The following is a 23,292-nucleotide window of genomic DNA, read 5'->3' on the forward strand; positions in this document are numbered from 1 at the left end:
CTGACATCTAAAGCGATGACATTACGGATCGTTTGGAGTAATTGCATTTGAACCAGTTATTATATTGTATCTGTGTATGCCTAGTCTGTATTTTATTCAGAGTCTGTATTTCATTTTTATACATCCTAGTCTGTATTTTCTTTTATTAGTCATCGTGTTTACTCTTAAATAACCATAACATCACCACTGTCTCAATCATACCTCAGTTTAGGCGCACTGTGATCTTTGTTGTCAGTGTGCCATTAAACTCCCAATCATCATTATCATCAGTCTGTATTTTATTATTCAGTGATTGTTTATTTTATTCATTGCAGCTATACAGTATTCTTGGAAAATATTGTGTGTGTGTGTGTAATTGATTACATATGTCTGTAGTTTTGTCAGTTCATTGCAGTTGACCTCTTGTTCCATGAAAACCTTTTGACAGCAAGGTCATGTTCTCTAATGTAAGAATTGACTTTGACAGCCACGGGAGAAACTACTGTTCTGCAGTGGGTCAACGTTATTCACCATGATGATGCATGGACTATGTTTTGGAATGAAGATGTAATCAACTCATACTCATTGTACATTCAGTCTGCTTCTTAGCACCAAGACACAAAAAAGTGCTGCACTAAGCATAGAAACTGTCCGGCAACGTGCAAGGTCAATTGGTAGTGTTCTACTATTCCCTTTCCTCCTCAAGGGCTTTAAATTTAATGAATACTGCAAAATGAGACATTGCAAGACCATGCACTCTGCTGACATGTAGCACCTAACAGTGCTAGCAGCAATTACTGGGCATTGATGAAGCATATTTTTCTCTTTGTTGTGTACCTATCAAGTTTTTGCTCATGCTTATTGAACTGACTATACAGAACAAAACAGAATCCATCTGCATATGAACTTTTTATATTGTGTACTAGTTTATCTGAATTTTTAATGTGATCGCAATAGCTCATGTGTACAGATTGTACTGTACACATGTACAAGTGCAATAACACATGATCCCGTTCACTAATTGTGTGACTAAGGCCCGGTTAATGCTGGTTAACGCTGAACCGAGATCAAAGGATGGTACAACTTTAAGTTAACGCAGAGTGAAGTGTTAAATTCAAGTTAAGTCTCAAGCGTATTTTTGTAAAGTGTCCATGAACAACCTATGAAAGTCTACCTAATGGGGACTGCTGATCTCAGTTCAAATGTTAATTGGGCTTGCTGAAGCTGGGACTGTTAACACCCCAAATAATGTTCAAGGTGCCCCAGAACCTGTACTTACCTATGCTCTGTTTTACCTTTTCAGTGTAGTGCAGACACTTCTTGTTGTGCAGTGTTGTGTGGAAGACTACTGGATATTTCTGTGAAGGAACATTGCGCTGTGCTTTCATCGCAAGACATTTATGTACATTTTGTGAAATTCATGCGTCATGCACAATTGGCATGGAAGTTCTATATAAGGATGGAAAGAAAACATCAGGTAAGTGCAAAGTTCTGTCATCTTCACTGTCATACCAAGTATTGTTCTAAATAGGCAGCTTTCTTATCCAAGACGTCTGGGTGCCCATCAGCTGGGTTGAGCAGAGTTTCAACTTAACAGGCTATGTGGGCGGTTGCTTTTCCGGGTGGTACTTTGAATGGCAGTGTCACACATGTTCAAGTTGGCTCATTATGCCCTTTTATGAACAACTGGTCTGACCAGATGCATAAGCCTAATCTCTATTGTGCTGCCACAACCACTTCACCATTCACTGCACGTACAGCTTACCATATCTATCGTGTCATCACCAAATAAGAGCGTAGGTGTATAAAGCTTTCATGTTAAATGAGAGAGTAGTGGGTACCAGTTATATGACACCACTGACCCATCCGTACCACATACAGTTGTCTGGCATTCAACATGCACAACAACAGTGGACTGCCAATCCAATGTACCGCTGCCTGTGTGTCTGTGTTGTCCTTATGTATGTGCCCAGCACAGGGCTTTTATTGCTTTTAAAAATCCAGTGTACTTCCTACGTGCTAGTCTCAAAAATTTCAAATCTTGAAATGTAACTATACTGACGATCGTGTAACAAGTCTTTCAAGTACAGTTCACTACAGCAGTAAGAGAAGGCTAAGTACCAGAATAATAGAATAACTAATTATGTAAGGGCCGCCTGAGAGTGGTTTGCATACATAATGTTCAAAGCCCTCTACAATGAGGCCATAGGCCCAGTTATCAAGTGATGGGTGAAGAAGCTTCTTCAGAAATATTTTACAAGGGCCAACAGAGTAGTTTAGCTCTGCATAATTTTAGTGCATAGTAGTCTTAGTAGTTTTAGTCTTAGTGCGGAGTTTTAGCTCTGCATCTAGTAGTCCAGTTTAGGCTGCGTGGGATATCACGTAGGTTTATGGATTTTTCAAATAAGACAGTGTGATGTTAAAAGCAGAATATAGTGAAACTTCAGTTGAATAAAGTTTAACAGACTGCAAGAATAACTTCACTTAGCAAAAGTTTGCTAAACTGAAATCAAAGTACAGCACAGTTGCTGTCATGAATCAAAGTGATGAACATACTGCGAAACATTTATTTGTTGTTATGCTGTTGACACATATTTCTGTCATTTAAGACACTGCAAAATATTTGCTTTTTTAATTGCTTTTGTGCCAGCAAAGTAGTGCCAGCGGTAGCTTCACTGTGTTACAGTGTCCAGGCACACATGCACTTCTTCAGGCACAAGGGACTGCTCTGCAGCAAAATGCTTTTAGTGTTTCCAAGCACTGCAGTGCCTTGTTTGCAGGCCTCTCTGATGCCCTATGCTTGTGCCCTTTTCATGAGGAGTCCTTCATCTTCCTGTTCTTGTCGAGGAAGCACACTGACAATTATCTTGTTGCAAAGTGTAGATGGTCACCAGTTGTCGGGTAGAGAATTTGGAGTCACAGAAGAAAGAAACTTCTTTACATTATGAGCTGTGTTTATTGTAGCGTGCGCTTCCTTTGGAACCCCAGTTCAGATTGCCCCCTCGTGATGCACAAACCGGGTGTCAGGTTACAGCGCGTCAGACAGCTAGACCACGCATGCCAGGCGACCCCGCTGTTGTACTGTTGTTGTTGCTGCGTTGTGACTGGATCAAGAAACGGGTCACTTGTGATGCAACACCCGTGAGTTCGAAAAAATTTACAGCGTCGCGGGTTCACGTGATCGGTTTGGCATGGCGTGTGTCTGTGAAGATGTGGGTGCCGCAAAGGAAGTAATAATGACAGAGAGCCTGTTGGCTGCTACAATCTCCTCATCTCTCAGTCCAGTACATGTCCCTACCTGAGAATCTGAAGTAACATAGTCTGTATAGGAAGAAAAGGCAGAGACGTGGAGATAAAAAGCTGCGAACACCAACGCTTTCTCAAATGCAGCAGCGATTTATTGAACAAAAAGCACCCTGTATACAGTAAATTCATGTTTACTCGAAGTCGTAAAAAATTGGGGGGGGGGGAGTTAGGGTAAACAGGGTTAGGGTAAACTCTAGGAGTTATACATTTCAGTAAGCTTACTTTTGTGGCGGAATCTCAATTACACAAACTAACCACTTAAACACGACAAAAAAGTCACAAAAAAGTAAATCACTTGGCGTCGAAGAACATCATGATGGATGCTTGGAGTTAAAAACTTTCGTTCCAGTGAAAACGAAAGCAATGAAGGAAATGACAAACATGTGACGCTCCTTCTGGCTATCATTGTGACCACTCTGCACAACAGCATGGCAATACCGGCCATCCCCCTCTTCCTGGAGAATGAGAAGGTATGTCAGCGAACTCCACTCTGCTATGCACCTGATAGAATGGTAGAAAATAACTCTGGTGAATGCCGGCGGGGCTGCGGTGTGGCAATTACTTATATTCTCGAAATTTGATAAGATGACAAGACTTTGATTTGGTTTTCGAATTTCATAACTTGCTGATAAGATTTAGAGACATCCGAAGTTCGTCTTGAAAAGTTTTCGGTATAAGCCGTGATAAATCCATGGTAAGTATAGGAGATAACTCTGCGACGCAACAAGCCTTCGACCTAAACGACTTTTCGAGATATCGGAATTTGAGTTAACGAGGTTCTACTGTACTGGGAAGCCCTGAAGAGAAGGAAGGTTTATGAACACTGTTTACTTTTCTGGCTATCTTGGATGACTCTTTGATCAGTCGTTTCTCCGAAAAGACCACCTCTGTTTCACCAAAAACAGCAATAGATAGAAATGGGCTATCAATGATTGCATTCCCACAGATGCATCACCAATTCACTGGACACATAGCTTTTCTCGGTAGTTATTTGATGCTCTCTAATGCGTTCATCAAGACATTCCCCCGTTTGTTCCACATGGTCTTGAAACTCAACACTTTCCTTTGCACCGAGCCTTTCTGACAGCTCCTGCCAAATGGCAGGTTCAGTGTTTTCATCGGTTAAGTGCCATTCACAGCTTTCAGTAAATGAGATCCTGTTTGTACGACCGAAACCTGCTTTTTTCCAGTAGTTCATTATTGTTTCTGTGCTCACTGTCCACCAAGTGTCAGTTAACTTCTGGCTTCTTGCTGCATGTTGATAGGATCCAGTTGGCTCATTCTGAGGTTGATGAGAATGTGCTGGGCAAGCCTTCGCCTATAATGAACCATAGCATTCTTCATTATTCAAAGATCAAGTAAGTTGCAATATGGAACTGGAATACAGGAAAACAGGCTTCCCATTCTCTTTGCCATACCGCCAACAGAGACCATCATTTGTTTTGACAGGTAACAACTGTACTCTGTGAGTACAATTCTAGAATTGACATCAGAAAGACCTACAGTAAGTTTGAATGGCTTCAAGCTGATCCTGGATATGGTTGGAAATCCGTTTAAGCAAAAGGGGAGTGTTGATTGAATAATAGAGGACCATTAATATCCAAAGACAGCATCGTTGCTTTGCAACCGTTGAACGGTTTTATGCACTCAATCAATTCATGTGAGTTTTTAGGGAGAGGGAGGCTGGCAACATGAGAGATCTGAGTCCCTTTTGTAGGAAACTAACAGGTAAAAAAAGCGAGAAGTGTAACACTCACAAGTGAATAAAATAAGTATTTAAAGGGATTGAAACATTTATTTTACTAAAAGCAAGCTTTCGGACGGAGTCCGTCTTTCATCAGGTGCGATGAAGGACGGAAACCTGATGAAGGGCTCCATCGGGCCTCCAGGACTCCATCCGAAAGCTTGTTTTTAGTAAAGTAAATGTTTCAATCTCTTTAAATACTTATTTTATTCCCTTTTGTAGATAAGATACAACCCTTTGCAACATACCACGTTCACTGATTACAACACGGCAAGCACTTCTGGTTTGTGGATTACAAGCACGGATTACAAGCATCTCTGGTTTGTGGTCCTTCAGGACGAACTTAATGGGAAGACCTGAACATTTACATTTTTCAACAACATTTTTAAGCCAGTGGAGACTCTTCGGGAAAATATCTACAATGCGGGATTTAGCTTTCCGGACAGAACAGAAAAGAGTGATACTGCTTCAAGAAGAATCTTTCTTGTCAAAAAGGAAAAAAATACAGAGCGACCATCCAGATGCGTCAACAAAGGAAAGGATGCGTCAGCTTGCATCATTAGACAGAACGAGATGGGGCACGTCAGGGCACTGCTCAATGAGTACTGCCACACGAGAAAAAAAATACAGGCTCGCACGACTACTAGACAACAAAGGAAAGCAAGCACAGGAAGGCACGTATAATTAGAGTAGACCTAAAGAAAATACACTTGAACAAAGTGGAAAAGAGGTATCAAAGTATTTCCATGTATACAGCACTCAGTCAAAAACAGTCCTCATCGCAAGTCTGCTCGACATAAAATCCACCAGAATTGACGCACACCATCCACCAGTGAGGAGCCACACGTCTGTGCCCTGCGAGAGGCAAACAGAGAACTGAATCCTGGCGTACATCGTTGGTGCGTAAACGCATCGGTACATGCGGCTGGCAGGAGAGCACAACGTTGCTAGACTGGGACATGCATATGTTTACATAAGCATTTCAAAGAACAAGATATACTAAAACCAATAGGAGACTACAGTTCGTACATTAACAGAGTCCTAAGTATCACAACTTGTGTCAGTCTCTCAAGTAAGCTGGAGGCTGCCTTTTTCTTGTTGTACATGTGGGCATTGTAGGAATTGGAGATTCCTGTGCATCAGGTGGCTGAGTAAAACACATTTTTCCTGGCGAGGGAGCAGGTGTAATCAAGTCGTCTGGTGGCCCTTGCAGCTCAAGTGAAGGGGTTAGAGGCTGTTGGTCAGAGATCGTCGGTTGGAGCCAGTGGCGTCGGAACTATTTTTTCACTGGGGGAGCGAAAAAAAAAAAAAAATGCTACGATAAGCATCATCATCATTATCTTTTGCTTGCCTTGAGGACCCATGTGTGCGATGCAGGGGTGGTGCACAATTTCAAAACGTGCTCCAGGCAAATTACGACCTGTGCATACTTGTACAGCAGACCTAAACTAACATTACAGAAGTAATGTGTATGAATATGTCAGTGAGAAGATAATGTTAATATAATTACAAACATAATTTTGCATATCTTTTATACATACTTTACAAACAAAAATGATAAATTCCCAGCTGCGGTGAAGGCCACAGCTGAGGCTGCAACCAAAGTTGTCACAGTTCCCGACACGTATCGTCAGGTGGACGCGTAATATGAGAGACTGCGGGCGATACGGCGCAGGGCTGAAAGGAGGTTCCGTAGGTCTGGAAACCGTGCCGACTATCGCGAAGCATGCCGCTTACAGAGGGTCATCCGCCGTCATCTTCAAAGGTTGTCGCAGCAACAGTGGAGAACCTTTTGCTCTACTTTGACTCCTTTCACACCTACAACGAGAGTATGGCAGATCATTAGAATGCTTGGGACGCCGACTACCCAGACATACCCGTTTAGAGCATTGGCTATCTATCGAAATACGGACGAGAAGGCGGTGGCTAATGAATTCTGCATGTCACTTGCTAAACCGTCAGTGGCATCTGCAACTAGCGTGCATCAAACATCTGTGAAAGAGGTCACGGACACCACGTGCTTTACTCGCAATGCGCAGTGCGAAGCACTTGACTTCGACTTCAGCCTTGCGGAACTCCAGGCTGCATTGAAATCAAGGGCTCGCCAGTCATTGCCAGGTCCTGATGGTGTTACATATAGACATGTGGTTAACTTGGACCCAACTGCTCAGACGACCTTACTGCATATCATGAACTCCAGTTGGGCTGAAGGCAATCTACCAGCGTCATGGAAAGTCTCTAGAGTGGTTCCTCTACTCAAACCCGGAAAGTCCCCTCGTGACGTCAACTCGTTTCGTCCCATCAGTCTCTCCAGCTGTGTGTGCAAGATCATGGAAAAAATGGTCCTGAGTCGGTTGGAGTGGCTCCTAGAAGCGCATTGCGTTTTCCCTGACTCCATGTCGCGGTTTCGTAAAGGCAGATGTACAATGGATAGTGTGCTGGACTTGGTCACGTATGTAGAACATGAGCGCGCTCAAGGCCGGACAACTGCAGCAGTTTTTCTGGATATTAAAAGAGCATACGATACGGTCAGCCACAGTCACGTGCTCCACGACCTCTTCACTCAACGCATCCAAGGGCGTGCTTTACGGTGGATTGCTGACTACATCCAGGGCAGGTCTGTTTACATGAGGACGGAGAACGGTGCAAGCGATAATCATGCTCTCACATGTGGAGTCCCACAGGGGGGCGTACTGAGTCTTCTACTGTTTAAAGGGACTCTGACCAGAAACTGTGGGAGCTCTTTCGTACTTGTAGTCGATAAAGCACCCAACAAGGACTCTCCATGCGAAAATTCACGCATTAAAACCCCACGGTTTCTCTAAACTCGAATTTTAAACATTCGACTTCATCCGAGTGCAGCACGCCTAGCGTCAAACCGAGAAAACATACGTTTATATAGAATATCCACCCCGGCCCACCATCAAGATGATGTCAACACGGGGGCCACTCGGAACACCCACAATTGGCTCAAACGCGTCACGTGGTCACGCAATACCTGTCAATTTCCTTCATGAAATGGCATTTCTACGTTAATATGTTTTTGTTACAGAGCCTCAAAAAGAAAAATATACCCTGCATTTATCACCTGCAACAGTTTCTACGATTTTCTTTTCAATCTGTACACGGCGTTCGATATATGCTTCCGTATCCGGTCAGCTGTAATGGATGCCGTATGCCGAGGTTGCGAACTGCGAACTTGTGTGACTCCCGGTTCATCCTCTTTGTTCGGGTCATTGGGTTGGTGTTGGAGTTGGTCATCATATTCTGAACGTTTCACCTATCGTTGCTGTGTACTGTTCTTGATCTGCTGCGAAGCGACGAACCGCAACGGCAGTCACTCGCCTCAGCGAACTTCTGTCGGCTGCATCTCAAAGGAGCATGGGGACCTGATGATACCTTCAACTAAAAAAAACAAATGTGCTCTCATGTGGTCCTGACGGAAAAGTAGTATCAAGCATGTAGTATGGTTAGCACATTTATTTTTCAGTTCCAAGTCTACGTACTGAAAACCATGCAGGTGCAGTCGATCATTCTCGTAGCTGTTGTGTAACGCGCATGCTTTCTTACATATCCCACAGAACCCTCCACTTTTTCGACCAAGTTATCGTTATGAGATCCTTCTGATGGCTTCTTACTAGGCTATGCCGCTCCGAAGCATTGAGATGACGAAGCGTCGTGGTAGCTGCACCTCTGCCTTCGAAAGATGAATCAGTCATTCCACACTGTGCTTACTGGCTTTGTATAGAGTCTGGCAAATCCGACAGACTTGGACTGCCTTTTTCAAGAAAGTTTGAAATGTAAGTATGTGTATATTGGTTTCACATATCCACCACATATTGAGCGTGTGTATGATTGTACTTTATATGCTACAGCGTATCAGCATACATTATTATTCAACACGTAGTGTGGCAAACTCGACATCAGTCACACAAAGCCAACAATTGCCTTTTCTTCAATTGCTTATTTTTATCATATCATGTTTTTGTCTATATCTCAATTTACCAACCAACAAAGTATATTATTTTAGTATAATCGTCTGATATTTAACAAGTCACAGTTTTACCATGGTTTTGGCACACTATAGCCCGAGTTGCTTATGCGTCATTAAATTGAATCATCGTCATCTTCAACTGCCATTATTCAATTGAAGTGCCAGGTGGATATAATGATATGGCAAGATATATTTTTTTGCTGTCATCCTGGAATTGCTCATTTCAGAAGAATAGTCACCGTGAAGTTTGTTTTCGTTTTCAGAAACATTAAGAGGACTAAAACCAAACACTTTTCTTTCAGAGCATCCCTTATGCACCTGCATTTCAATTCCAATCTGTATTACAAGAATGACAGACCACTCAACAGAGATGAACATCTGAAAGTGAAAGAGCTGGAATGAAGATACGTTAATCTGTGTCAAAGGTTCTTAGTATGTGTGTGAGTCGAGGACATAGGTCTCAAGCTTATTCCTGTCTTCAGAAGAGGTGACAACTATGCTCCTTCTATCTATTAACCAGCTCCACTTTTTAGGGTTCCCTGTAAACTAATGGCGCACATCATGTACTACCACGTTGACTCCAACCAAGTTGACTCTGTCAATTTCTTTTTTTAAATTCCAGCATGGCTTTAGAAAAGGGTATTCAGGCAAAACTAACGTAGTGGAATTCGTTCACAGCATTTCAAACTGTCTTGATTTCTGGGTCCACGTGGATGTAGTATTCTTTTTATTTTGTAAGGCCTTTTGACACTGTGCTCTACGCTCGCGTGTTGGCCAAAGTAGCCTAATTAAAATTTGATTCTGCTACCTGGATATGCAGTTTCTCAACTAACCGTAACTGTGGCGACAACTCGTGAGGAGAACCTATCATATCGCCACCATGCAGCATTTGTTATATTACAATCGCTTCACATTTTAATCTAGTCAAAAGCAAGGCCTTTTGGTGATCGGTCTTGTATAATTACGTGCCCCTCTGTTATGTAACACCACACTGGGTTCTTCAACCTATGAGAGATAAATAAATATATTGCCAAGTAAATTGTCTACAAGGCTCGTCATTCCATTTCGCCAGACTACCACAAGCAATTGTTGGAGTAGTGGCCCAGGGTATGAAGCTCGCCACTAATCATCATTCAAACAAAGTTCATAATGTAAAATGCTTTACTCAGAACACTGGCTTAACACAACAATTAAGAATAAAGAGAGTAAACGTTTCATTGCCTATCCAGGTGGCATCATCCCTCCAACAGAGAACAATAAAAAACAACATCAAAGGAGTCAAATCGGTGGTCCTCATTCCTTTCATCCAATGTATTTCATATACTATTTGGAGGGCACTCTGCCCATCAGGCATTTTGACTGTGCACATCAAGTTGAGTGCATAGAATGTGATGCAACCTACATTGGCGAGATAGACAAAAGACTTGGGACAAGACTAAAAGAGCCAGTTGCCAGGGCTACTAATGCTTAGCTTAACTAAACAGGACCGAATCAGTCTACCACTGCTGTCCTAAGGGACATAGATTTTGATGGTGCAGTAACCTTTGCTCATGACTAGCGATGGGGCCCTAGAAAGTTCTTAGAATCCTGCTTTATCAGGCGTGATGCTTCAGCCTGTAATACATACCGTGGCCCCCTATCGGATGTGTAAGATTCCCTCTTAGATAGGCTGATGTGCTCATCTTTGGCCTCTGTTGTACTGATGATGCCACCCGGATAGGCGACAAAACGTTTACACTCTGTTTTTATTCATTGTGTTGAGCGGTGTTTGCAGTAAAGGACACTACATTATGAGGTTGTCACCTGGCTTTTGGAATATATTTTCAAATAAAGTTGTTGTTTTACAAAGCTCAATACATTGCAGAAATCATTCTTGTTGCCTATTGTTTTGGGGGTGCCATTCTTGCAGTCACATGAAACACTGAAGGGCCAATTTAAAAAGTAAAGGCAGTCCGATTTATGTTCTTGCCGACATGGCACGGCGTATGTACGAGGTAGCTCCATTTCAGAAGCCTGAGAACACTCAAAGCAATTAGTGTGCTAGCATCAGATATGGTGTACAGCATTACATATTTGCTTTTGCTAGGGCAACTAAGAAGGGTGGATAGAAAGGCAGTTACAACCTGTTTCCACAAAAGACACTCAGATTCATTAGCAATTTCCTCCAAGAGAGCCAAGGCTTTTTCTAGATTACTAGAACACGGGTACCTGGTTATAAATAACAAGAATTCATCTACCAGAAGTCAGTGTTTCACACACCCTGCTTTCCATCAACACTATTAAAAGGTGTGACCCCCAAACCTGCACAAAATTCCTGGAGAGTCTTTACTGGACACTGTTGCTGTCCCTCTCACCAGGTGCTCTCTATGAACCCGATTCACAGTTCTGGATGCACTGCCTGAGCTAACTTCAGCATGCTTTCCCAACACGAATGGTAACTGCTATGAGGAGTGTTGTACTTACTGAAAGCAACATGAAATGCTGTACCTTGACAGGTAACGTTGATATCCTTCTTAAGACCGTAGAGAGATGTTCCTTGCTCCCTTTCTTCCAAATCTTACTATCAGACGCAAGCCCACTTGCCACCAAGCCAATGAGATGTGCCTCACAGTCAGTGCAATCAAGGGAATCTATCACTGAGGCTCAGAAAAGCTGTTTTCCATCGGGATCTGATCCAGCACTGAGCCGTGAGTAGCCCCGTGAAAGTACCAGGGTTTCTTCGAATTATAGATGTACCAGCATTTGTTTTCCTCCCCTCCTTCTTTTTATGTAGTAGCTGATTACTTTAGCCTTGTACTGCTTTGGAGGTTGAAGATGTGGAGATGATGTAAGATGTGGAACTAGGCTTTATGCAAAATGAGGCAAAGTGTGACTATGTACAAATCTTCTGAGAATGTCTATGTATCATTCACACAAAGAGAGGATACGTGTTACATCTTTTTCCGGTTTTGATATTTATTTATTTATGAATATATCTCAAAGGCCATTGCAGGCATTACATGAGGGGGGACATCAACATGGGTCACTTAACAAATACGGAAGTTACAAGGAACATACATATTAGGAAGACAAGACTCTATTTTTTGTTCGTTCATCAGTCTTGCTCAAGAAATTGTTCACTGTAGCAATGGTACACAATGTCACGAAAGGAGTGCTCATCTATCGTTCCGCAAGACTCATTAAAAAGGACTAGTGTTGTGTTTCAACACAACATGTTGAACACATGAACCATGCATCATCCTGAGAGCTATAGATCATCCTAAATACAGATGCTGAATTATTTTAAATGTGATAGACGAGCTGTGCGAAGAGGTACCCCCAGTTAGGATCTTGGGTACTTGAAGCCTGTGGCATTTTCTGTGGGAAAGGCTTGCCAGACCCTCTTCACTGCACAGGCTAGGATAACCATGATCTTGTTTTTTCCCAAGCTTGTGCCATACTCACCTTGCAAACTGGCGATACGCAGTGTATCTGCATCGTCTACACAGATGTACATAAAATATAGTTTAGGCAAATAGGTAACCGGTTACAGTACAGTGTGTGTGCATTGTCATTTCTACATGTACCTGAGAGTAACTGCAGTTTACCTGCCCACACCTTGTACATTACTACACATGCTGTGTTCTTTTAGAACCCAAAATTGTTTTACTTTTCACTGAATCGACAATCAAGAACACTCAATATCGCTAAAAACCTACGCTAACCTTATGCACAGGGCAATACATAAAAACGTGACTCAGGACACAGCACACTGACAATTACAAAATTGCCTGTATTGGTTTTCTCCAGTTCAGAGTCGTGTACCGTATAGCCTTTTTATGTGCTGCGCCCTGTACTGCAGTTTTTAACGACTCTATTGCAGGACCAAACCAGTTTTGGGCGCCCAAATTTTAACATCGTTCGACAAGGACACATGTGACTTACTCGTGAATACAGTCGCTCATAGGTTCGCGCTGCCCACGGAGTTCAATATGCGACCTTCAGGACAGTATTATTGAAGGATAGAAGTTGGAAATCTTTGTGGGTTGTAATGCACTCATACTGCAGTGTTTTCGAGCTCCCTGCAGCTCAAGCTTTCGATCTCCTTCGGCATTATGACACACCAGCCACACCGGCACCATGAACAGGAAGTGCGCATTAGATATCAGAACACGAAATTTCTGAGAACGTTTACATGTTCGATCACATGCAGTGTGCGTTAAAAAGCTCATCGCTTACCTGAAGACAGGCGACTCATGCTGTTTGCTTCATCTGTAACTGATGTTCGTAGTGCAGTGCATTGCGTAGTTGCCAGTTCGGGCATTGTTTTGGTAGGCGTCACCATTCCCCAAGTCGGCTTCACCTAGCGCACGGGTGCATTAGGTGAAGCCCACCTTACAAAACTACCATTGTGGCCAGATTGTAGGTAAGTTTCCGCCATGAATGGCGAAATGTAGCAATTTGGTAACAGGTGAAGCCCACTTTACGGAGCAGCTAATGTAGCTTCGTGTCATTTTCTCCCCTTGGTATTCTTTGTAAAAAAAATTGCATTTTTTGGCACACTTTCTTTTCTTCTTTATTTTTTATTTTGCTCTTTCCTTTGTAACTTTACTTGTGCATTTTTATCTTGCTTTTTGTGTACTATGCAAGTGAGCGAAAAAAAAAAAAACGAACATTACGGGACAGTGACCGCAACGTTGCTTCTTTTCGCCTCCCCGTCTGTATCATGGGCGTCCGTGTGACTTTTTTTCAGCGTAGGGCAAAGTAATTCATTCACGGGGAGGGGGGTTAGAACGTACAATAGATAAACACAGGACATGTATGCACAAGACAAGCATGAGGACAATCGAATGCTCTGATAATGTTCAAACCATTTTGACGATATCTGAGTATAGCTCTTGATTTCTTTACACCTGGCCCACTCATTCGGCAGAGCGTCGCACCGGGCACGAAAGTAGCGACAGACGAATGACAAGACTACAAGTGCATAAGCTACCTGCGCGGGGTCAACGGGACACACATGAATCTGCAGTACGCAACAGTTAACCACAACATGAAACGAGAGGGTAGCAAGCGAGCTGGTGGTATAGATCCATAACTTAAAAACCCGAGACTAAGGGACAAAAAAAAAAAAAAAACGAAGAAGAGTTGAATTCAAGAGAACCATTGAGAACCTTGTCTGTGTTTGTCGTTTTTTTTTTGTCCCCTAGTCTCGGGTTTTTAAGTTATGGATCACAACATGAAGTTTGTGTGTCCCGTGACGGGCACTACACCCAGCGTATAACTAACATACCCTAACGTCTAACCTAACCCAACCTAACCTAACCTACAGGAGAGCACTACCGTGTATGGAGTTCTAGATTGAGCAGTGCGACAAATATAAAAATGGAAGCCATTGACATGCTCATTAAAATGAGTCGTCCAAGTAATCCGACGAACGGTGGAGGTTGTAGCGCGGATAGCGAAGGCAATCTCGCGTTCTTGATTACCTTGAGGCGAAAAAGAAATTGACATTACAGCACCAGAAACTGAAATACTTGTTGATGCTTTCAATGAATGCGGTAAGATAAATTTATAGAAGTAAGTGAGAGATAGCGTGTTTCTTCATTTTTCTATTTTTGTTCTTGTCGAAAGTACAATTATTTCGTGATTTGTCAAAAGTACAACGATTTGCAAATTATCATTACAACTGCACTTTACAGGCTTTGTCGATTGTTCTGGCAATGACTCAGGCAAAACAGCCAGGTATGCCTCACGAGTCATCAAACGTACCATCCAAGACCTCTATACAGGGTGTTTCACCTAAGGTGATAAAATATTCTAAATGGCTACGTACTCCCCAGAGGATTGTCGGACTTTCGGAAATTACCTCCTGGAAACTTTTGCGACGATTGAGGAAGAGTTTGGACAATTTTTAATTGCGGATAATTTATTTTTTCAATTCAACTTTGAAAACTGCCAAGCGAACCTCACTTTTTTTCACAGAAATATGAAGTGCTCCACTGATAACCACACACCCAACCGAAACTATGCACTGTATAGAAACAGAAATAGTCTAAAAAATTAGTAAAAATTCGGCTTTAGCCCCGCCTACTTGATTGTTGCAAAGAAAAGCGCACGGTATTTGCGAGGAGAGGAGGAAGTTTTCCCGCCTCTTGTTTTACCTTTCTTTGCGCCGCGTTGACCTTGATGCTGGTGTCAACCGACTTATCACAGGCTCGCAGGTGGTCAAGAATTATACTGGGATATCGTCTAATAATTTGGACATTATCAGAGGACCGTCTGCATGTCAGAGCATTCGATTGTCCTCATGCTATTGTCTTGGGTCTATTGGTTGTACGTTTTTGCCCCCCACCCTCCCTTCGGGAATCCTTTGCCCTACGCTGAAAAAAAGTAACAGGGACGCCCATGTTACAGACGGAGAAATCGTGCCAAAAATGCACATAATTTTACAAAGAATACGAAGGGGAGACAACGATACGAAGCAACACAAGCTGCTCCGTATAAGGTGTGTCGTGAGGCTGGAACATACAGACGGACAAACAGAACGACCAGCCCCGCGTGATCCAGTATCGCACCTGACCGGCAATCATGACGTACAGGCGCATATCCCACTGTTGTTTGCTTTTCTTTTTTATTGTTGTTAATCGCTACGACCTTTCATGGAGCCGAACCCAGCGCTCACATGCTCCTTTCCCTTGACGACCTTCACAGCGTGATGTCACCGGTGGGCTATAGCTGGTGGACGTTGACCCCACGGAGATGAGGTCGCGTTCACGAGGTAAATAAATACTTTCTTTGATAACCCACACCATATGCGCAAGTTCCACCACATTACACGCTATAAATTCATTACTGTCAAGTTGAAAGTGCCACTCCGTTATGGGGTACACGACCCCACAACACAAACAAGGAAAAGCAAAGAAGAGTTTAGTAAAATTGGAGCTTAGTAAAATAAATGGGGGTACGGGGGAAGGGGGCCAGGCGGGGGGAGTTCCGGCTCTTCACTCACAGCTAGGTAGTCAAGAACTATACCCGGCTAACCTTTCCTTCTTTTTCCCGGTTGAGCTAAACTTTCCGTCTTTTTTTCTTAATAAATATATCCCCCCCCCCCTTGTTATCTCATAATAGTGATTTCAACCTCATCACCGTCTGCATATCCGAGCTTTCGATTGCCCTCATGCTAGTCTTTTGCCTATTAGTTGTAAGTTCCTCTGTCCCCCCCTCCCCCCCCCCCCCCGCCCCCCAGGGAATTCTTTGTGGTAGTACAAAAAAAGGCAGAAAAGGAAGGTCCAAAACGAAAACAAAAAAGAGAAAGAAATCGTGCGAAATAGAAATGCACATAATGTTACAAAGGATAAAAGGGGGAGGAAACGACACGAAGCAGCACAAGCGGCTCCGTAAAGTGGGCTTCACCTGTTACCAAATTGCTACATTTCGCCATTCATGGCGGAAACTTACCTACAATCTGGCCACAATGGTAGTTTTGTAAGGTGGGCTTCACCTAATGCACCCGTGCGCTAGGTGAAGCCGACTTGGGGAATGGTGACGCCTACCAAAACAATGCCCAAGTTCGTAGTGCAACTTCGTCTCGCATTCGCGGCATCGGCGACGTTTCGAAGGCCTACCGAGCTGTTCAGCACGCAGAATTTTCTTCTCGATATCTCGATCGCAGAAAGGTCAGAAAGAAGTTCCGGGCTCGAAGTCTCCGCATTTCTGCCGTCGACGTCCATATTGAAGATCGCTTTCCGGACGGATGCCGGCGCTCTCACAAACTCACTAACAACAGAACTTCCGGTCCGTGCGCCCAATGAAACGTGGCCCTCGTGATTTCGTCACGCACACGGAAATTGGCGGATGTCCACTGCAAAGAGGCTAGATTTCGGCCCCGATTGCGCGAGTTGATGGGGAAAAGCGAAGCCGGTTTTCAGCTCCCTGTTTGGCAAACTTTGCCTCCGCGCACAGCCAAAATATTTCGCGTGTGGCTCGGAGGCATATTATACCTTCGTAATAGATGCAAACGAAATATTTGTCGAACTTCTGGTCAGAGTCCCTTTAATGTGGTCTTATCATCTCTGCCACAGCTGCTGCCAAAGAATGTACATATTACCATCTACGCTGATGATATATGTTTGTGGGGCTCCGGAGTGCAGATGCCTGCGCTACAAAAACGTCTTCAAAATGCGCTAGACGTAACTGAAGGCTTCTTAATGCAGAGAGGAATGGACATCTCAGCAGAGAAGACGGTGTTCCTTCCATTCACCCGAAAGAAATTGAAGCATTTTCAGTTGCATCTAAATGGGCAACGAGTAACAAGAGTATCTCACCATCGCTTTCTGGGAGTAATCATCGACGCACAACTCTCATGGGCTGCTCATGTCAAATATATAAAAGGAAGAGCCGATGCGAGAAGCAACGTGTTGCGTCATACCGCAGGTTCTCACTGGGGAATGTCGACCAGATCCCTATTGGCCATACACAGAGCTCTCATTCGGCAGATGATTGCATTCCACCTTCCGGTGTTACATGGTATATCTGACACATCAGAGCGAACACTGCACAGTGCACTAGCCAAGGGCCTGAAGATATGTCTTGGAGTACCGTGCACCACTTCTAATATTCTAACCACAATAGAATCCCGAGAACTTTCGCTCGCTGTGCTGCGGACACAGGAATCAGTGCGTCATTATGCGCGGCTAAGCACGTCACACTACGAATACCCGCTTGCACTACAATTAGTCAACCGAAAATCGAATTTTTCAAATGTCATCGCTCAACACCACCGAACAATTCCTAAGGCGCAAAGACAGGAAACGGCGCTGCATCCTCCATGGACATTTATACCCCCGGTAGTTTGCACGTCCGTACCAGGTTTGCAAAAAAGAGCACATCGCCCAACCTTGGTGATCCGACAGTACTGCCTTGCCGCACTGGACAATCACAAGAACAGGACGGCGATTTTTACTGACGGCTCGACGACGACCTCAGGATCTGCATCTGCATTTGTGGGAGCAGAGCATAGTAGGGAAGGGATCGCGAGACTATCGCATCGCACGTCGTTAACCATGGCTGAATTAGTTGCGATTAAAATGGCAATAGATTATATAGGCACAAAGGAGCTACCGGCTCAGTGGGTTATCTACTGCGACTCCAAGGCTGGACTTGAAGCTATACAATCGTTCTTGACTGGCGGACGTATTAATCCAGTTGTTCACGACATACTGAAAGAATATGCAAGATCGTACATCGCCGGTCATGACGTCCTCATCCAGTGGATACCTAGCCACATTGGCATACCGGGTAATGAGGCCGCAGACAAATTAGCGGACGTAGCACATCTTTCGTCAACAAACTATGTGGTGCCATTTTTGAAGGCAGACGTGAAATCGCTACTTCAGTCCATTTCAAGAGCAGGTATGGAGGAACAGTGGCAGGAAGCTGATCGCCGATCATCTCTCCTCTTCAAGATCGACCCGGAAGGGAAATACAGGTTCCCATCCGGTACACGGAGGCCCATTGAGACGCTGCTGCATCGTTTTCGGTTGAATGTCCCGTACGGTCAACAGTTCCTCCACAAGATTGGGCGGGCAGACTCTGCAGACTGTTCAGTGTGTGCGACAGTGGAGGACACTGAGCACATTCTCCTGCATTGTACAAAGTATGCTCCACAAAGGGCTAGGTTGATGTATACCCTCGACCGCCTGGACAACAGGCGTTTCGACGTGGTGAAAGTGCTCGGACTGTGGGACCCAAGAAAGCGAGACACTGTCTTTGCGGCACTTGAGAACTTCCTTGTGAGCTGCGGCATGGAACTCATATTTTAGGATTTTGTGCGAGTGCCTCTATCAGTGTGTATCTTTGTAGTGTGTATCTTTCCATTAGTGTGTATCTGTTTCTCTGCATGTTCTAGCAGTGATGGCCACTAACTACGTCTACAGTAGTTTAACTATAACTACTAACTACTTTGTGATTGAGTAGTTTAACTAGTAGTTCAACTACTTTTCAGGGGAGTAGTTAAAACTACCTTTTTAACTACTGCAATGTAGTTTAACTACATCTATAACTACCTAAAGTTGTCCACCAACACCAATCCCTTGTAGTGTTCTTGGACACCTAAATATCAATCACATGCAATAATAAACTTTGGCTCAAGCCATTGCTACGATCGTCAAATACAAAGCTTGCGGCGGGATTCTTTCTATGCCTACGCGATAAACTAAGTTGCAGAATTATTTCACAGCATATGAGGCTTCACTAGACAAGCATTAAAAGTAGAGGTATGCAAATATTCGAAATTTCGAAATTTGCGATATTCGATTCGTAAGTTTTCCAATATTCGTAAAAGTTCGAATATGTATTCGATTTTTTTTTCGCATATCAGAACAGCTTATTCCGAAGCTGTTTCGGGCTGCGCACTGGAATTTGTACGTTGTGGCGACGAACATGAATAGTAGAACAGCTGCAAAGCGACGCGCGGAGCTTCCCAGGTACGCTCGTTTGCGAATGCGTCGCTATACGTTCGGTAACCGAAACCGAAACTAGTACGGAGTTGTGTGCGGTCGCCATTTTAGAGTCCGCCCCAGCGAAACCCGAGACCGCGGTACGTTTCATACATCGTCAGCACTGTCGCGGCTTTAGTGGATTGCTAGCGAACGCTGAACAATGAGGCCTAAAGTTCGGTGAAATTACGGTTAAATATCGAAATTTTTTTGACGTTGAGCTGAACACCGCTGTTCAGCGTCCAACTGCATGCATAGCCAAAACCTGCGTTTCGAATGCGTCTTTTTCGGTTTCGTTTTGTGGTTGTCAGCGATATATGATAGACTCATGGTCGGGTGCGATGACGGCGATAATCGAGGAGTGGGACGTGTTGATAATTCGACATAGTTTCTCCAACTCCGGCGCTCTGCGACCGTATGAAAGCGCAAACTAGGGCGACAGTAACGCTGCAGTCATTTGAAACTGCGCTAGCTGTTGTTACAGATGATAGCAAGACGCATATATAGCCTTAAAGGGAGACTCCGCACCAAAAACGTGTTGAGGTAACAGTGCGACATCAATCCGTATCGTATGATATTTCAGTGAACACAATTTCACAACCCCAAGTGGCCCAGATGATTAGAAAATGAATATTTTCCTTCGAGTGATTAGGCGCTCCTCCACGGAAAAGCAGTCCAGCAACACTGTGCTTCACCTCACCGGTATTCCTCGTGTACGGCTTTCTGTAGGTTTTGCTGTTACCGCTGGCGAATATCTTAGAGCGAAATCGAGGAAGCAGACGACTGGTCATCCACGCGACACGAAGAACTTACAAAGCGCGTGCCCGAAAAACAGCCGGTGGCCCACACGAGACTACCGGTGACGTCACGCATGGTACAGGAGGTAGTAGACGGAACCTTCAGAAGTTTCGGTTTCGTTTTGAGCTTCCCAGCTCTTTTGGCAACTAAAGAGTCCCCGATTGCCAAATCAACCGTATTTCTGATTTCGGAAGGATGTATCGAGCTTATTTACATAGTTATTATAATAGTTTCGGATTGTCCCGGAGTCTCCCTTTAAGTCCGACCTTCACGGAGCGATTTTGCTCGCGACTCACGCGCGTCGCCGTCGGCGCGACAAAGTTTGAGGCCCGCGCGCATATTTCCCCCGTGAAATGAAAGGAGCGCTGAACACGAACGTCGCGGAAACAATCACGCGTGATGCAGCCATACAACATCGTCGAGGATCGCAGTTTTACTGCGCTATAATGCATGAGGCCGTTCCAAACTATGCATTACCGTAAGTAACGGTGGTCTCACGCGTGATGTCACGCGTGAGAGCAGTGAAACCGTGCAGTTTCTCGCCTTCACGACAAATGCGGAAGGCATTGTCAATGCAAGAAGAGATCACTTGCCACCATCATTTTCCTTCTGAGGTGCTCATCACTAAATCATCCCACACTCTGAACATGTCATTGCTCTTCACTTCCATTCTGTCTTTCACCAGCACTTTACAATGCCAACACAGGTGTTCACTGTTCATGAAAGATTTTTGAAATGAAAGTTTTTTTCTTGTAGTTTTCAGCTTGCCTCATGAGAACAGGACACTGTTTCATTTTAAAAATAATTTTACTGTACATGTGCATATAAGCATGTATGCCCTATGCTAAGCCAATACATTAATACATATTCCTCATTAGCACTTGGGATATTTTTCTAAGGATCAGCAGAACACAACTGTGACGATGCTTGTTTTCGGGGCTTAATTAACTTAATGAACTCTTAGAAGCCGTTATCTTATGTGTGACATTCGATATTCGATTCGTATTCTAAAATTTCAATATTCGCACACCTCTAATTAAAAGTGAAGATTTAGTACACATGCACGACACAATTGCTCTGCACCCCCGTTCTCATCAAACAAGTAGCTCAAGGCAAAATTCGGAAGCACAATCGTGCCCTAGAGCTTGCGGCAAAATTGGAAGTAGTTGGCTCCTTCAGTAACCTAACTACTGTAGTTAACTACTTAAAATAGTAGTTTAACTAGTAGTTGCCACTACATTTCTGCAAGTAGTTGATAACTACTTTTTAACTACAATGAGATAGTTTAACTAGTAGTTTAACTACATGTAGTTAACTACTGGCCATCACTGTGTTCTAGTGATATTTATTCACTTGCACCTAGTGTACTAACACACTAATTGTTGGGGATGGGGAATGTACTTTGTTTGTTTTTGGTTGTTTGTAGGTTGTTGTTTTGTTTTGGGAGTAGCAGAACTAGTCAGGAGACAAGTTCAATTTCTCCCTGGTTTTCTTTTAAATAATCAATCAATCAATCAATCATCAAAAATGATAGAGGAGCGCTATTAGCCGCGAGAACGCGTCTTTTTTTTTTCTTTTTTTCACAGTCAAGGATATATTTTTTAGCTTATTGCCAGTGCGGCAGCTCCAATAATGGAAGACGCAACAGAAGGAACATGAAATGCATGTCTGAGTAGGAGCCGCGGTACGGAACGAAGATTTCAATGCCAATTGTCTTAACTCTTCTCTAACTTAACTCGCAAAAAAAGTGGTTTAAACGAAAATTCGCACAAGAACTTGTCGCCCTGTGGCAGTGGCCTTTGACTGGGGGAGCCGTGCTACCTCATTTGTAAATGAAGGGGAGCAGTCGCTCCCCCTGTTCCGACGCCCCTGGTTGGAGCAATGAAGGGTTGATGTATGGTGGTTTAAAAGTTTTCATTTGGCTGCAGTGTATGACTTTTGTAGCTGTTGGAGATGACAGTTTTGCAACCACATAAGTAGTTGGGGTCTTCTGGGAAAGAACTTGGTAGAGTCCTTGAATGTAGGTGCTAGTGTTGCGCGCCCTGTAAGTACAGGCTCTTGGTGTTCGGTCCAGACGAGCTGACCTACTTTGAGTCCTACTGGACGATGTTGTTTGTCATGTCTCTCTTTGCGTTCTGAACGGGCTACCTCAGAGTGTTCAAGAATGGTACCACACGCTTCAGAGAGATCCAGGTTGTTGCAGGAGTGCTGCATTCTAGAAGACAGTTTGCTGGTTGGGGTAGTCTAGTAGCGTTAAGTCTAGTAGGTAGTTCAAACGAAGACACTTTCAGGGAAGCATGAAACGTAGTATTGACACCAAATATACTTCTATCAATATTCTTCACCCAACATTGGCTGTTAGCTTGCGTATTACGGTAATTAAGGTACCGTTGCTTCGTTTTACGCATATATCTACTCACCCTCCTACTCACGCTGTGAATAGACCGCACTCTATCAGTTGTCTCGCGACGTAAACCCCCAGTTATTTATTTATTTAGACCTTTCTCTGTTTGTAAACAAATGACGTCGTAGTGTTCGATAGCGCCATCAATTTGGTAGAGTTGAACTACGCTCAAAGCTAGGGGCAAACAAAGTCACGCCCGAAAGCCACAGTCTTGGGGGGATTACGATGGTCCCTGAAAGGGACGCAACCTTCGGTCTTACTTTTCTTTCAATACGTACGAGACATTGAACAAGTACCCATTTGTGGAACCCAGCCCTCCCCTTCCGATTCGTTTCGCTTTCAGTCTGTCTGCCAACGTCATGAATGATGACATTTCATAAAGGTCCATTAGCTTCTTTTACTTGTTGCACAGAGCTTATACTTACCTTGCTTAGCATGACGACACGCTTCGATGGGAGCTGGGTCATTCCAGGCCAAATCACCCAAAGGTCGTGTCGACCCCCTCCAGTTTCGGTTCCAAAAATTATCATGGACTCCTTACTGCAAATAAAGATATTTCCCTGAGTCTTACGGTAATATGTTGAACCAC

At 43.8% G+C, this 23,292-nt stretch overlaps 1 protein-coding gene and 1 long non-coding RNA gene across 2 annotated transcripts; one reads left to right on the forward strand and one right to left on the reverse strand.

Annotated features, from left to right (window-relative positions):
• Positions 1-5,211: 5,211 nt before the first annotated feature.
• LOC135388416 (uncharacterized) lies at positions 5,212-13,412 on the reverse strand. Its single transcript, XR_010421352.1, has 2 exons — positions 12,948-13,412; positions 5,212-12,503 (listed from the first exon to the last, which is right to left on the reverse strand). It is a non-coding gene; the product is annotated as an uncharacterized LOC135388416 (long non-coding RNA).
• A 4,655-nt stretch (positions 13,413-18,067) lies between these two features.
• On the forward strand, positions 18,068-18,826 carry LOC135389340 (uncharacterized). Its single transcript, XM_064619400.1, has one exon. The coding sequence runs from the start codon at positions 18,068-18,070 to the stop codon at positions 18,824-18,826; it is 759 nt and encodes a 252-aa protein (XP_064475470.1).
• Positions 18,827-23,292: the final 4,466 nt, after the last annotated feature.

The sequence above is a fragment of the Ornithodoros turicata genome, chromosome 3 (assembly GCF_037126465.1).
Source record: "Ornithodoros turicata isolate Travis chromosome 3, ASM3712646v1, whole genome shotgun sequence".
NCBI classification, from domain to species: domain Eukaryota; kingdom Metazoa; phylum Arthropoda; class Arachnida; order Ixodida; family Argasidae; genus Ornithodoros; species Ornithodoros turicata.